Raw genomic sequence first — 17,187 nt, 5'->3', positions numbered from 1 at the left:
CTTTTATGGATCTGTAAAAGGCTTATGACAGGGTAGACAGGAAGGCACTGTGGGAGGTTTTGCGGATATACGGGATAGGAGGAAAGCTTCTAGGACCTGTTAAGAGTTTTTACAAGAGTAGTAGAGCATGTGTCAGGATTAGAAATGGAGAGAGTGAGTGGTTCGAGGTAAAGGTGGGACTTTGTCAGGGATGTGTCATGTCACCCTGGCTGTTCAACTTATACATGGATGGGGTAGTGCAAGAGGTAAATGCAAGGGTGGTGGGTCAGGGATTGGAGATGGTTAAAGAAAATGGAGAAAAGTGGGAGGTGAGCCAGCTGTTGTTTGTGGACGGAATGGGGGTGAAGTAGTATGTGTGATTAAAATTTGACGCAGCCAGAAGGGATTTGTCCCCGTCTCCTCCTTTTCTGCATGGGGGGATGGAGGGGGGGGGTTGCCAATTTAATGAAGCAGCTTTGCTGTGGATGTGCTGTGTCTTACGACACTGCCTCTGACCCAGGGCAGTGGGCAAGGTGTAGGGATGACCCGTCATCCAGGAGGTGCTAAGATAAGAGGGAGGGTGGAGGTGGGTGGAGTGTATTTAGGGATGGAATGGGTGGGAATGGTTTTATGCCTTTTTCTTTTTGGCTACCTCCCTTGTAAGGGGGAAAAAGCCTTGGTATATGTATGTATGTATGTTCTATGTTGTTCCAACTACTTCATGAGTTGGTGGAAGATGAATAATTTTTCTTTTGATTTCATTTAGAAGGGAGAAAGACTCTAGGAAGTGGATAACTTTAACCTCTTCCATACAATGACACCAATGTAAGCATCATGAGGCATGAGAGGGTAGATGAAGATGCCAGTGTCAGCGTGTTTATTATATTTATTTTGTAGTTGTATCTGAAAGTGTAATGAGAAATAGACATTTGGGAATGGATGCTAAGAGGAGATTGTATGAAGGAATGATTGTGCCAATAGCACTGTATGGAGCAGAAACATGGAACATAAGAGAGGAAGAGAGGAGTTTGAATGTGTTTTAAATGAGGTGCCTGAGAGGTATGATAGGAGTCACTAGGCTGGATAGAGTATGAAACAAGTAAGTTATGAGGAAAGTGGGGGTGAAATGGAGTTGGGAGATAGGGTTGATGAAAGTATTGAGATGGTTTGGACATATTGAAAGAATGAGTGAAGAAATATTAGTAAAAGAGTGGCATCCAAGAATCTTAAAGGAAATGAAAAATGAGATTGTTGTTCCATTAGAAATTATTTTCAAGAAATCCATCATATCTGGAGATGTCCCAAGAGAATGGAAGCTAGCTAACGTTACTCCCATATTCAAAAAAGGTGACAAAAAGAAGCCAAATAACTATAGGCCTATAAGTTTGACTTCAATCGTTGGAAAAATGATGGAAACTATCATCAGAGATGCAATCGAACATCATTTAGAAAATAACTGTTCGATAAATGATGGCCAGCATGGTTTCAGACGGAAACGTTCTTGTGTGACCAACTTACTCGAATTCTACAACATAGTTATCTCGAATTATGACAAAAGAAACAATATAGATTTAATATATCTAGACTTTGCAAAAGCTTTTGATACCGTCCCACACGAAAGACTACTTACTAAATTAGCTTTACACGGAATAAGTGGTAGCCTATTAGGTTGGACTAGTAATTGATTGAATGGTCGAAAACAGAGAGTTGTTTTAAATGGAAAAACTTCTAGATGGAAAAATGTTACAAGTGGAGTTCCTCAGGGTTCCGTTCTTGGGCCACTTCTATTCATAGTATATATAAATGATATAGACCATGGACTAAAATCTACTGTTTCCAAATTTGCTGATGATACAAAACTGTGCGGAATGGCAAATGATCACTTAAACCAATTAGATATTCAAGAAGATTTAGATAGATTACAGCAATGGTCTGAAAAGTGGCTAATGAAATTTAACACAAATGTAAGGTTATGCACATAGGTAAAAATAACAGTAAGTACGATTACAAGTTATTTGGAAATTCGTTAACAAAAGTGGATAGTGAAAAAGATCTCGGCTTAATTAATTATAAGTAATGACCTCAAATCATCCAAGCAGTGTATATCAGCCTCTGAGAAAGCAAATAAGATTTTATGACTGACTGCGCGATCTTTTGATTTCAAAAGTCCATCACTCATTAACAAGCTATATAAATCGTTAGTTCGTCCACATTTGGAATATGCTGTTTCCGTATGGCCCCCGAATCTCATTAAAGACATTGACAGACTGGAAAAAGTACAATGGCGAACCACAAAACTGATTCCAAATATAAAAGATAAATCATACGAAAATTGACTAAAACATATGAATCTGTTTTCCCTAAAAAAAGCATAGACTCAGAGGTGACTTGATACAGGTTTTTAAGATTCTAAAGGGAATTGACAACATCAAAAGTGACCAAATTTTCACATTGAATGAGAATCAGACAAGAAACAATGGTCTCAAACTGTCCAGAAATAGATTCAATTTGGAAGTAGGTAGAAACAACTTTGCCAACCATGTAGTTAATGAATGGAATAAACTTCCTGCACAGGTAGTGCAATGTAGTTCAGTTCGAAGCTTTAAGAATCATTTAGATAAACACCTAAGCAAGATGCTGATGATTATAATTTATTTTATATTATTTGTTTTTGTTTTGTTATCATTTGCCTGTTTGATTTTCATTTATTATTAGTTATATGTCAATTTATGTTATTGACAATATGTTATTAACAATATATATTAGTTATATGTCAAAGTATGTGTGAGTAAATTTTGACGCAGCCCGAAGGGATTTCTCCCCGTCCTCTCCTTATATGCAAAGGGGGACGGAGAGGGGGGGGTCGCCGATTAAATGAAGCGGCCTTGCTGTGGATGTACTGTGTCTTGCGACACTGCTTCTGACCCAGGGCGGTGGGCGGGGTGCAGGGATGACCCGTCATCCAGGAGGTGCTCAGATGAGAGGAAGGGTGGGAGGGGTGTGGAGTGTATTTGGGGATGAAATGGGTGGGAGTGTTTTTATGCCTTTCCCTTTTTGGCTACCTCCCTTGAAAGGGGGAAAAAGCCTTGGTATATGTATGTATGTATATGTCAATTTATTATTATTTACTATTTACCTGTTTGTTTATCATTTAACTATACCTATGCATTTATTTATGTATTTTATTTGTTATTTACATTATTATAGTTTTTATTTATTATTTTATTATTATTATGATTTTTTTTTGCACCCGACCTAGATATGGACCAAAAGGTCTCCTGTCTGCATGCTCTGCCTTTGTAATCCTTTGAGTGGAAGGCAAAGATAGAAGAAGTGAACATGAGGGGATGACCTAGGATGAGATAGATGGATGGGGTAAAAGGGGCATTGGGAAAGGGGAATGTCCATTGAAGAAGGACAGGAGAAGACAGAAGATAGGGGTGAGTGGAGAATGGTTGTGTTTGGATGATGCTGTGATGCATGGAAGGGAGTGGGTGGGGAATGGGGGTTAAGGGAGTATGTGTGAATGATATTTTGATGCAGCCAAAAGGGATTTCTCTCCATTTTACTCTTTTCCTGCATGAGGGGACAGAGAAGGGCATCGCTGATTAAATGAAGTGGCCTTGTTGTGGATGTGCTGCTTCTTGCTACGTTGCTTATGACCCAGGGCAGTGGGCGAGATGCAGGGATGACCAGTAATCCAGGAGGAGCCAAGAAAAGACAGAGGGAGGGATGGTGAATGGGAGTGGAGTATGTTGATGTGAAATTGGTGGTAGTGAATTTACGCCTTTGACTTTGGCTACTTCCATTGTAAGGGGCAAAAAACCCTTGGTATATGGTATTTCATTTAGAAAAAATAAAAAGAGCAAGAGGGGAATGTCTGTTGAACAAGGAAGGGAGAAGGCAGGGGACAGGGTTGAGTGGAGAATGAGTGGGTATGGATGGTACTTTGACGTAGCTCAGAGGGGTTTCTCCTCATCGTCTCTATTTTCTGCATGAAGTGATTGGAAAAGGGGTGTTGCTGATTAACCACTTCCACACGGTGACGCCTACGTAGGCGTCATGAGGAGCAATTGGGTACACGATGATGCCGACATCGGCGTCTTGATTATATTTATTGTAGTCGTACCTACATAACCTCCATTCTCTCTAAACTGGCTTCATCATATTTTCTATGGTTATCAAAATTCATGGGTGAAAGAGAACGAACGATTGAGCACTGACTTTATTTTTTATAATGCGATTATTATGACGCAACATCGCACGTCGGGCAGCTAATGCTGCCAGACGTGCGATGTGCCCCGGAGTGAAGAGGTCAAGTGAATTGGCCTTACTGTGGATGAACTGTGTTTTGCTGCATTGCTTCTAACCTGGACACTGTGGACGGGAGACAGGTCTTATCCTTCATCCATGAAGAGCTAAACTGTGAGGGAAACAAAGGTGGTGGATGTGAGTATAATGGGTGGGAGTGGGTGCATGCCTTTGACGTGGTTACCTCCCTTGTAAGAGGAAAAAAGCTCCAGGTTTATAGATAGAAGAGTGTATGAATAATTTTTTGTTTTCACTTGTTCCAGGCTCCCGTGGTCAGTACGAGGGTTATCCCCCAACTTCAGGTGCTGGCTACGAGTATGATCCGTACTCTCGAGGACCAGCCCCCCAACAGGAGTATCCATATGGGCAGGTTGGGTATCCAGTGCATTCCCAGGACGACTATGGCTACGGGGAGCCTCCAGCAGGTAACTACGTGGACCATGGCTATATGGACCGCCCCCCAACCCCCCCCTCGCCCAGTGAACGCTCAGAGTCCCCCCCTCCGCACCGAGCACTGCAGTCAGGTAGGCACACTCAGGCACCACCACCCAACCAATCACAACCACATTACAACCACAAGATTTATGGTCAACTGCATTTACTAAGCCTTCAGCCTCTTTTGTAATTTGTACAAAAATATTTAACGAAATGTGAATGTGATTGTGCGTGGTGGTCACTTCTGCCAATTCGGGCTCACAATGGAGGTCCGACTAGACATGGATGCCATTTTGCATACATGAGTAAATTGCATTAGTTTTATCGTAGACATCTGCTTTTTCATTCTAAAAGGGAATAGGAGCCATTGTGAGCCTGCTGTGCATGTGGGGTTCTTGCTATTCTGCACTCATAAAGCTAATTATTTTTTCTGTCTCATTTCGGATCTGCTGCTTATGTGCTCTCTCTTTTGCTTTCTCTCCTCTCTCTAGTGCTTTCTCTACTCTTATCTTGTGCTTTTTCTCTCTTTTTCTCAATTTCTCTTCAGTATGTTTATTTCTTTCTCTTTCTCCTCTTTCTCTTTTCTTTTTCTTTCTCTCACTCTATCACACTTTCTATTTTTTCACCTTTTCACTTGTTCTCTCTCTCTCTCTCTCTCTCTCTCTCTCTCTCTCTCTCTCTCTCTCTCTCTCTCTCTCTCTCTCTCTCTCTCTCTTTCACATTCTCTCTCTTTCACTCTTTCACTCTCTATCTCCATCTCCTCTCTTTGTGTCTCTGTCTCTGTCTCACTCTCTCTCTCCTGTCTCTGCCTCTGTCTGTCTGTCTGTTTGTCTCTGCCTTTATCTGTGTGTCTGTCTGTCTCTGCCTATCTGTCTGTCTGTCTCTGCCTATCTGTCTGTGTGTTCTCTCTCTCTCTCTCTCTCTCTCTCTCTCTCTCTCTCTCTCTCTCTCTCTCTCTCTCTCTCTCTCTCTCTCTCTCTCTCTCTCTCTCTCTCTCTCTCTCTCTCTCTCTCTCTCTCTCTCTCTCTCTCTCTCTCTCTCTCTCTCTCTCTTTTCTCTCTCTCTCTTTCTTCCTTCTTGTTATTTTGTCTCTTTCTTATTCTTTTTATATGTGTTTGACCTTGTGGCATGGCTATCCTGCCTACTGCTTGCCAGTCTGAGAGGCAGATACAGGTGTTGAAGGTGTAAACTAATGTATATATTCACCAAATGCTTCCCTATACTATTTCAAGCTCTTGCGGAGTGACACTCTGCTTTCATTTGTGTATGATGAAGTGGTGGCAGAAGGCTTCTCTTGCAATGGGACATGGTGCATTCTTAATGTGATTTGCATTTGCACAAATATCCATGGTACTGAACTTGATGACTATGTATCTTGCTACAAGTGACAGGAACTGGTATTTTTATTATAATGAGAGGTTCACTGCAGTAAATGTCCCATAGATGCAGAGGTTCATGGTTGCACTTTGATGCTGGATACTGTGTAAGGTTGTTGTAGCTTGTTTGTTTTGCACAGAAGTAATGTAATCTGTATTGGTAGGTAGGTCTCAGAATATGGATGTGTCTAGTTGAGATGTCTTGATAGTACAACACTGGTGATAGTGAACACTGCACTGACACAAAGTGTTTAGAGTATGTTAGCCTGTATCTCCACTCTACTTCCTATCTGTTAGATACTGTAAGTTCTTATTGTAGTGCATGAGATAAATGGGAGTTGGTCCGTTTACATTTAGTTGTGTATAGCTCATGGACAGCAAGTCTTCTATAGCCAATAGGCATACATAAAGCAATTTTATATAAGATGTAGTCACTTTCAGAGAGGATATCTGGTGACTCGAGTTATTGTGGTGGTATTTTTATACTTAATTTTTGTGCATGGGGGGATGGAGAGGGGGGTCGCATATTTAATGAAGCAGCCTTGCTGTGGATGTGCTGTGACTTGTGACACTGCTTCTGACCCAGGGCAGTGGACAAGGTGCAGGGATGACCCATCATCCAGGAGGTGCTAAGATGGGAGGGAGGGTGGAGGGGAGTGGAGTGTATTGAGGGATGGAATGGGTGGGAATGTTTTTATGCCTTTTTCTTTTTGGCTACCTCCCTTGTAAGGAGGAAAAAGCCTTGGTATATGTATGTATGTATTTTCATACTTTATTGTTGTACTGGAAAGTATAGTACAACAACAGAAGGAGTGAGGGATGGTGAGTGGGAGTGGAGTGGGTGGGGATGAAATGAGTTGGAGTGGATTTATGCCTTTTGACTTTGGCTACTTCCCTTGTAAGGGAGAAAAAGCCCTTGATGAAGATATAGAAGTGAATGGACCTAGTTATGGACCAAAAGGTCTCCTGTTAGTATGCTCTTCCTTTGTAGTCCTTTGTAATCCTGGAGAGTGGTTATACAAGGATGAATAAATGTTGTAACCCAAAGGGATGTTCTTCTCTGCTTTGGAAACTTCGTTAGTGGATAATGGTGGTAACGCTGCCATATAATTAAATGATGGGGTTTAAACTAGCACTGGCTGTCAGGCCCTGCTTATTGTCTCCAGTCACAAAAGAAAAAAAGCTTCAATACTTTGGTGCTGTTTGCATCACATTTCTATGGACAACATATTCTTTGAACAGAAAGAAAATACAAATCAGTAGCCAATGAAGTACACCTCAAAAGTAATTGCTTAAATTGCTTGGCAGTATGGATGTTAACCAAAATTACAGACCTATTAGGTAAAATACAAGCTAGGGGAAATTCGTTTATCTAGGGAAAACAAGGGAGGGGGGATCACTTTGTCCCTATTCCAAACCAAGGATTATGATGTTATGGTTCATAGCCTACAACCTTGAGATAAATGTTAAATTAGAGCAACTACCGAGAAATAATTGACAATATTTCTTTAGTTTCTGCATACATATATATACCAAGGTTTTTTTCCCACCTCCCTGGTAGACTATGCTATTCTTTTAAGAATGGGTGTTAGTTTAATAGTCACCCCTTGTCACCAACCTAGATTTTTTTTTTGTAAATGTTTTCTGTGGATGTCTGGTAACTAACATAGAAAACGGTACTATTGGTCTTCGCCAAATCGTGTTCATGGCCTTTTAAAATAGAAAATGGTGCTCTTCTGCCGCTAAAGGTTTAGTTCGATGCTGAAAGCTATCAAGTAAAATTAGAAAATGGAATATACAAGCTTAATATTGTACGGGAAAGAATATTCAAAAACTCGTCAGTCAGGTGTTTGAAATTATTCTAGAAAAGTCGATGGCCGTTGTTAATTAAGATCCAGGTGAAAGAAATGCTGAAAGGAAGAAGAAGGAAAAACTTATGGTAAATCTCCGTTAATAAAACACACGATGCAACAATATCTGAATATTAGTCCCATAAAACAGAGATATGCTGGAAAACATGAAACTTGCAGATTCGTGTAAACTGGCAAGGCGCCACTTCCGTCGACCAATCACGAACTCCGCCTCAATGCGGGAGAGCCGGGACGGTTATTTTTAAATCTACAGGTGAACCGACTCTGCTGAATGTTGTGTTTTAGGCCGTAGCGTTAGAGGTTGTATGTATTTTTCATTATAAATAAAGAAGCTGGTTGCCTAGGGCATAATGTCCTTTTAACCCAGGGTTGGTTTGCCATCATATTGCTCAAGCCGGCAGAGGATGCATTTGTAAAACGACGCCAACAAATATGACCTCAATTTTCACTAAACAATGACGATATCTACATCTTCGATCCCTTATCCCTCATATATGGTTGTTATACGTGATGTGGCACAATTTGAACGCCATATTTTATAAATAGGTAAATCTAACCCCACTCGACACAGATGTCTTAAAGTTACTGATGTCTAATATGATATGAAATTACTTACACTCCGATCACCTCAACATCAGCCGCAGCGTCCCAGCGCTGTTGCCATATTAAATTTTTATATTTTCTTTTTGACGTATTTCCCCCTAAATGTATATATATTTTTCCTGGTTTAGAATTACTGTTTGGCGGACGTAACCGCCTAGTGTCTGAAGTTTATCATTGTACATGTGTTCATAGTTAATTAGGTCTGTTTGCTTATATGTAATTACAAGGGCGTCATTGTATGATAAGTTACATTTTTTTCACTTTAATGATACACCATTCTTCGATCACATGTTGGACTCGTGATCAACAGTTATTTTACCCCCCATGAGCGCTCAGATCGATGGGAAATGCTATGATAGTAGACACACACACACACACTTGATGTGTGGTACCGTTCGCGGCCATCACTACGGCGGTCCGGGTTCGAATCCCGCCCAGGGCTCAAATAATTTCTGTATCGCTAAGCTACGAGTCGTTACTCCAACTCGTGGGCGGGTCATATATGAGCTCTAAGGTTTCTTTCGAGAGGGAAATAGCTGTCAATCACGAGTCCAAACACGTAATCCAAGAAGACTGGTGAATTACATGCACGCGCGCGCTAGTCCAACACGTGATCCAAGACCATGGTGAATCACACGCACAATATATAATCGGTACAAAAGAAGTAAAGAATGCGAGTTCTGAAAAAAGACCTGGATTAGTTATCACAGACATGACTCGTGATAAACAGAAAAATTAAATTGTCGGAGAAACCTACAACTTGCTAAGATCAATAAAGGTAGTCTTTACCTACTTGGGCAAAGAAATGACGAAGAAAATACTTATCACATTGATGCTAAGACTGAAGTGTGCAGCGACACTATGGACACTAAAAAAAAAAAAAGTTGAAAGAATCCGAAGAGCAATTACGAAGATGGCCCCAACGTTGACTTTCAAAATTGTCATATGAGGAGAGATTGGCAAAGCTGGAATTACCAACTCTGGAACAAAGAAGAGAAAGAGGTGACTTATTGACCATCTATATCATGAGAGGCATGGAAATCCTTGATAGAGAAGACTTACAAAATTGGGATTAAAGAAATACAAGAGGACATGAAAAGTAACTCAAAAAGGACAGTTATAGAAGGGACCTGAAAAAATAACAGCTTTCCACACAGAGTAGTGGTTGTCTGGAACAAATTGGACAAAACAATAGTGTGTGCAAATATTGTACAAAAATTTAAGAGCAAACTTGATACAGTGAGATGCAAATACGGGACACCACGAGCGTAGCTCCCCTTCCCTACTGGACACTAGCAAGCCGGTGTGTGTGTGTGTGGTCCCCGCTGACCTCGTGTATATATATATATATATATATATATATATATATATATTATTTATTTATTTATTTATTTATTTATTTATTTATTTATTGCCCCCTCACACTCAAAGAACGAAGAAACCCGGGCAGCGGAAAAAATATATGCCTAAGCTGGAAATATATATACACACAATATTGTTATTGATTATTCATTTACTTATTTATTTATTTATTTATTTTTTGTACTGTCGATGATAGAAATGGTTAATATAAGTTTTGAACGCAGTCCAATGTGCGAGAAACTGTTTGGGCCAGGATAGGGTACGATAAATAATAGAACCAAACGCGTCGTAAACCCATTTGCTCAGGGTCGGGTACGATAAGTAAGAGTAACTTCGCGTTGATATATTTGAACTTGAAATTGTATTGAACGCTCATTTAACAATTCTGAGGACCAAATGGTCTCGTATATTGATTTGTACACCCGTAGTTGCTAATTGAAGAACCCGTTTTCCCTTAGGGAAGGCTGAGGCATAAGGAGGGCTATACACCCTAAATTAGGGGGGGGGGCTATGCCCTCTAAATTAGGGGTACCTTGTGGAGTTCATTGGGTATGGAGGAGCTCTGGAGGACCTGGGAGGTCTTTTGAAAAAAGGGGGGGGAACCTGCGTGGGTGAAGTCGGCCGTTAGTAAAGGTCGAGGATACAATGGCAGAGCTGAGCGGTGAGGCTTTTGGTTCCCAACCACCCGAAGGCGCCGCAATGTCTCCCCCCCTTTTTTTTTCTTTCTTTCTATTTACCTCTCTCTCTCTCTCTCTCTCTCTCTCTCTCTCTCTCTCTCTCTCTCTCTCTCTCTCTCTCTCTCTCTCTCTCTCTCTCTCTCTCTCTCTCTCTCTCTCTCTCTCTCTCTCTCTCTTGTTAGTTTTTATGGTGTCAGTTAAGAACTTGAAACCGTATGTTATTATTATTATTATATTATATATATATATATATATATATATATATATATTAGGTTTTCGTATATTTAGTGATTGTTTTGTGGCTTGTCGCTGTACACTTTTTTTTTTTTCATTGTGCCAAAATGCCTCTGAAAAGATTAGGGAACCACTTCGAAATAGCATGACTTTTTCAAGCTCTTTGTTGAAGATTTTCAAACCTTATTACCCCCATGACCACAACGGATCTGTATGCCGAGCTGTCGATCACGGGCCGAGCACATAGTCCGAAATAGTGCTGTGGAAACGGAAATCGAATCGTGGATAGTCGGGATAGTAGTAGTTGAGGTTACTATGCCTTTGCCCCCCTCTCCCCCAAAAAAAGAGAGAGAAAAACCAATTTAAAAAATAATAGCAACAAATAAATGAATAAATTGCTATGCATGAGTAGGTTTTGGGGGGAGCACCGCAGCGAACTATGCTTGGAATGTCGAACTCTGTACGTTTTTATACCCGAGGGAGGGAGGTCGGAAAGAAGTTGGGGGGAGGGGGAGGGGGAGCGGGAGGGGGGGAAGTTCTTCGACTGGAGAAACTGCCAGATTAGGAGTGGGTGTTGAGTACACGGGAGGGGAACTGTTTCAGAACCCCTCCTCCCATTTCGGAGAGAGAGAGAGAGAGAGAGAGAGAGAGAGAGAGAGAGAGAGAGAGAGAGAGAGAGAGAGAGAGAGAGAGAGAGAGAGAGAGACGGGGGGATGAGGGAGAAAGACTCTTTTTCCGTCTCCTCCCTCCATTCCTCCTTCATTCCCTCCCTTCCCTCCCTTCCTACCTACCTTCCCTTCCTTCCTTCCTCCCTTCCCTCCCTATTTCCTTGCTTCCCTTCCCTCCCTATTTCCTTGCTTCCCTTCCTTTCTCCCTTCCTTCTTTCCTTCCTTCCCTCCCACCTTCCTCCTTTTCTTCCCTCCCTCCCTACCTACTTTCCCTTCTTTCCTCCCTTCCCTCCCTATTTCCTTGCTTCCCTTCCTTTCTCCCTTCTTTCCTTCCCTCCCACCTTTCTCCTTTCGTTCCCTCTCTCCTTCCCTCCTTCCTTGTTCCCGCCCCTCTCCCCCTCCCCCTCCTTCCCCTCCTCCATCCCCATCCTTCCCCCATCCCTCTCTCCTCTCCCTTCCTCTCCTCTCTCCCGTCCTCTCCCCTCTCCCTTCATCTCCCCTCTCCCTTCATCTCCCCTCTCCCTCTCTCCTCTCTCCCTCTCTCCTCTCTCCTCCCCTCCCCTCCCCTCTCCCTTCCTATTTCCTCTCTCTCCTCCCTTCCACCCTCTTCCCTCTCTCTCCCCCCACCCTCTCCCTTCGCCCTCTCTCTCCCTTCTCCCTCTCTCTCCCTTCTCCTCTCCCTCCTTCTCACCTCACCCTCCGCTTCCCCTCTCCCTCACTCCCTCACTCCCTCACTCTTACCTCTCCCTTTCCCCTCTCTCTCCCGCTCCTCTCTCCCTCCTGCCCTCTCCCTTCTCCCCTCTTCCTCCTCCCCTCTCCCTCCTCCCCTCTCCCTCCTCCCCTCTCCCTCCTCCCCTCTTCCCCTCTCCCTCTCCCCTCCCTTTTTCCTCCCTCTCTCGCTCCCTCACCCTTCCTCCCTTTCCCCTTCCCTCTCCCCTCTGCAACTTAACCCACTTCCCCTGTTCCCCCCGAAGCTCCCCCCCCCCCGCCACACACAAACACATCACGGGCTCGTCCGGTTGGCGCCGCCCCGGATGTTGTGTGTGTGTGTGTGTGTCCGGAGGGGGCCCCGGAGGAGCGTCATGTATGGAGGTGCCCGTGCGTGGCCTCGTATCCGGATTCCGGAAATGCTTCTTCCTCTTCGGGGGACGCTAAGTTGATTGGCTGTTTGTACGGGCGAGGTGAAGTGTAGAAGCGTTGCTAAACTATAGCCCACAACAACAACAAAAACAATATTTATTAATTTTCATTTACTTATTTGCAATTAAGAAAATGAATTTTTTCATATGAAATAAAAATAGGAAATGAAAAAAAAAGTAAGATTCAAGTTCAGTATCGCTAAACATGAGAGAAGGCAACAGTGAGCATTTTTGATGTTCTTTTTTAATTTTACTTTTATTGATATACGATGTCATGAAGAACAAAAAAAAAACGTGAAAAGCTAAACGAAATCTGAGGATTGCCAAACTTAGATTAGATTGACAAAGTCCATCTTTCCTGATTTTAGAATATGACAAAGACCTCCCATACCGGCCTTCAGTATTGCCATATTGGTGGGCTGCCAATTAACACACAGAGGGACTCTCTTTGAATAAAATCACCTGGTGGCAGCCAAGAAAATGCAGAAGTAGACTTGTAAGCAATAACACTGATCTTAACCATTGAAAAAAAAATGTTCTTGATGATAATATGTCCCAGGGCTGCATCGTTCCACAGAGGATAGACTAATGGTCCTGTAGTGGACGGACCTTAAATGTTAAAGACATTGATTTATGATGAAAGAATCAAAAGGGGACCATTTGGTCCATAACAAGTTTAACCTCAAGGTACTATTCACACTAGCAATTTTAACCGCCCGGAAACCGCGGCTGTGCCGCATAGTGAAATAGAAATGCGCGGTTGTGTGTGAATCAAACATTGGTGGTTGAAACCGCTAGTGTGAACAGGCCGCCTTAGAGTGGGAGCTACTTGTTCATGAAACTTATCAAACCTCTCTCTCTCTTTCTCTCTCTTTCTCTCTTTCTCTCTCTCCCCTCTCTTCTTTCTCTTCTTTCTCTCTTCTTTCTCTCTTCTTTCTCTCTTCTTTCTCTCCTTTCTCTCTCCTTTCTCTCTCCTTTCTCTCTCCTTTCTTTCTCCTTCCTCTCTCCTTCCTCTCTCCTTTCTCTCTCCTTCCTCTCTCCTCTCTCTCTCCTCTCTCCTCTCACTCTCTCTCTCTCTCTCTCTCTCTCTCTCTCTCTCTCTCTCTCTCTCTCTCTCTCTCTCTCTCTCCCTCCCTCCCTCCCTCCCTCCCTCCCTCCCTCGTATGTACTGAATATTTTAGGGGAGTTTGAGGGAATGACCATATTTTAGTCCTGTAGTAAAGATGGTGCGATATAGAGGGATTTTTATTTCTTTTTTTTTTTTGCGATTTTGGGAGTGGGTGAGGGGAAAGTGAGGGGCAGACAGGTGTAGCAAGTAGGTGAACAGGCAGGTGTAGCAGGTAGCCAAATAGGCAGTTGTAACAGGTTACCTACCTGTTACAACTGCCTACAGGCGTAGCAGGTAGGTAAGCAGGCAGGTGCAGCAGTTAGGTAAGCAGGCAGGTGCAGCAGGTAGGTAAGTAGGCAGGTGTTCACCGCCCCGGTCAGGTGCAGCGGGGGTTAGCAGGTGTAGGAAGGTGACGTGGGCGAGGCAGTGTGCCGGTGTGTGGCGGTCTGCGAGTGGCATTCGGACCTCTCAGTGCCAACTCGTTCGTGGTCGAGAGAGGTCGAGTCGATGTGTGTTCCTCACTGTCGTTTCCTCGTGACTTACGCGTGGTTCACAAGGCCCAGCATAGGGAGGGCGTGCTCGTGTGTGACCCTTTCCAGGGAAAAGGACCTTGGGAGTCTTTCCCTGGTTGAGTTGCTTCTCCCTGTGGAAGAACTGTGGATTAATGGTGGAAAACAAGAGGTGCTGTGACATTCGTGACGTCATGTCGTTTGTGCGCGCGGGGAAGAGTGACGTCATGTCGTTTGTTGCGCGTAACGGACTTTTGATCGTATGTTTTGTTTTGAATCTATAAAGTGTCTTCATATATTTTGTTTGGAAAATGAAACGCCATACCAGAGGAGATAGTGAAAAGTGAGGAGGAGGGGAAAGGGAAGAGGCATTGCTGGGTAGGAGAAATTAGGTTTGAAGAAACATCATTTTCTGTTTCCTGTTAGTTTTTTTTATGTTCATTTACTTGGCTTGCAAGGAAATGACCACGGTTAGAGCAACGTGAAATATTTAATAGGTTCTGAAAAAGGTTTCAGACTTGCACATTAACGTTTAGATATTGTACCGAATATTTTCGCTCATAATTGAGGGGAATTGGAAAGGAGAGTTTGAAAAATTGTAAAACAAGAGAAAAAAATGAAAAAGAGAGCTGGTTAGTGGAACAATAGAAATTTTTTGTCTTCTATTTTTTTTAGAGAGAGAGAGAGAGAGAGAAAGAGAAAGAGAGAGAGAGACCTATAAAATATGCCACTAGGCTGAAGAATTTAATGGATTCAGAGAAGTTTTCCCTATTGGAAAAACTTTCCAAAATTCGGAAAACTTTCCAATATTCGAAATGAACGTTTTGTTTCGAAAAAAAAAAATACACCGGAATATGAGGAAATATTTTTGGGTTGTGGATATACTTTAGATTTCCATTCTTTGAATATTGGAAGCTTCCGAATACGAGCGATTTCCAATAGAAAGAGCTGCATGGGGGTTTGTAAATGTGATTCCATCCGTGACTTGGTTACAAATGATTATTCTTAGTAGTAGTTGTAGTAATGGTATTATTTTGTATTATGTTTAAATATCGTCATTATTATTATTATTATTACTATTATTATTATTATTATTATTACTATTATTATTATTATTAATATTATTATTATAAGCATATATTACATTATTATTATTGTTATTATATGTTACTGTATTATATTATCAGTGTTACATTGTTATTGTTTATGCTATTATTACCTTAGTATTGTTATTGGTTTTATTGTTATTATTATGATTGTTGTTGTTGATGTTTTGGCATTATCACCGGCACAATCATCTGTCTTGTCGTTGGAGTAATGGTGTACTGTGGGTTATGGCGGTGATCATAATAGTTACGCATCTTATGTCCTTGACTCCGGAAGCCAATACTCCAGATTTTTATTTTCTTTTTCTTTTTTTTTGGGGGGCGGGGGTGCCTCATTAAGGAAGGAGGTAAATTGTGGCTTGACTTCACATGACACTAAAAACCCTCCTTCCCCTTTTTTTTTTTTTTTTTTTCTTTTCCCCTTCCCGTCCCATCCCTCACCCTACTCCCCTTCTCCCCTCTTATCCCCTTTCTCACCTCCCCTTCTCCCTTCTCCACTCCCACTTCTCCCCTCCCCTTTTCCCCTCTCCCCCTTTTCTCCCTTTTCCTTTCCCCTCCCCTCTTCTCCCCTTCCCCTCTTCTCCTCCCCTTCCACTTTTCTCCTCCCCTTCCCCTCTTCTCTCCCACTCTTCTCTCTTCCCCCTTCTCCCCTCTCCTCTCCTCTCCCCACTTCTCCCGTTCTCAACTTTCCCCCCTACCCTCTTTTCCTTCCCCCTTCCCCTTTCTCCCTCCCCCCTTATCCCCCTCTCCTCTTTCTCCCTTCTCCCCGTACTTTCTTCCCTTCTCTCTTCTCTCCTCTCATAAAAGAGGGTTAGGTCCGCCATAGAATGGATCGTATAGGGGGGGGGAGGGGAGACCTTACTTGAAACAGTTTGTGTGTGTGTGTGCTGGTGTTTGTGTGTCTTTGGATCACGTGTTGGACTCATGATCGACAGCTACTTTCCTCCCGGAAGAGAGCTCACAGCTCGTATATGACCGATCTATGGGTAATGCTGCGACCTTACACGAGAGTTGGAGTAACAACCCGCAGCGCAGCGATACTGAAATTATTTCAGCCCTGAGCGGGATTATAACCCGGACCTCCGTAGTGGGAGCCGGGAAATCTACCAACTGCACCACGAGTTTGTGTGTGTGTGTGTGTGTGTGTGTGTGTGTGTGTGCGTTCGTGCGCGCGCGTGCGTGTGTGCGTGAGTGTTGGTTGTCGCCATCGTTGTGACTTAAAAAAACAAAAAACGCGGGAAAGTGAGAACGAGAGAAAACGGGAGGAGGGACAGAAGTGTTTTCTCTTCTCTGCTGGGAAGGGAGAACAAGTAGGGGAGAGGGGGATAAGGGTGGATGAAAGGAGAGGGGAAATGGGCTTGAGGAAGGCACAGAGGGGAAGGGGGAGATATGGAGAAGGGAAGGGTGACAAGTTGAAGAAATTGCAAAGAAAACGGAAAGAGGGGAAATGGTTGAGAGGATAGAGAGGGCACAAGGGGGAAGAAATAGAGTAGGGGAGGTGGAGAATGTTTAGAATGGAATGAATGCGGCTTTAGAATAATGGGGGAGGGGAGGGGGAATGCAAGGGGGATGTGGGGATGAGGGGGGAATTGATGGGGGAGAGAACTACGTGGATAGACAATTTTAGGAATGTCTGTGTGTGTGTGTGTGTGTGTGTGCGTGCGTGTGTGATTCACCATGGTCTTGGATCACGTGTTGGACTCGTGATCGACAGCTATTTCCTTCCCGAAAGAGAGCTCAGAGCTCATATATGACCAATCTATGGGTAATACTTGACCTTACACGCACACACAAACACAACTCCCCGCC

At 42.9% G+C, this 17,187-nt stretch overlaps 1 protein-coding gene across 24 annotated transcripts in view; it reads left to right on the top strand.

Moving 5' to 3' along the window:
- The window catches only part of p120ctn (adherens junction protein p120), a 751,624-nt gene that overhangs the window by 602,472 nt on the left and 131,965 nt on the right, over positions 1-17,187 (top strand). For 11 of the 24 annotated variants that reach the window (XM_076197955.1, XM_076197946.1, XM_076197945.1 and 8 more), the window contains exon 1: positions 14,195-14,272. Coding sequence is in view for 4 of the 24 variants with exons in the window: in XM_076197956.1 (XP_076054071.1) it covers positions 4,554-4,814 (261 nt within the window). In the remaining 20 variants the exon portion in view is untranslated. Of the gene's footprint in view, positions 1-4,553; positions 4,815-14,193; positions 14,273-17,187 lie in introns of those variants that run through there. The other 13 variants (XR_012967136.1, XR_012967138.1, XR_012967139.1 and 10 more) reach the window with 3 other exon arrangements.

This window comes from Oratosquilla oratoria, chromosome 14, assembly GCF_046742065.1.
Source record: "Oratosquilla oratoria isolate Oo_2021 chromosome 14, ASM4674206v1, whole genome shotgun sequence".
Lineage (NCBI taxonomy): Eukaryota > Metazoa > Arthropoda > Malacostraca > Stomatopoda > Squillidae > Oratosquilla > Oratosquilla oratoria.
Note: the sequence above shows the minus strand (reverse complement) of the source record. Positions and strands in the feature narration are given on the sequence as shown.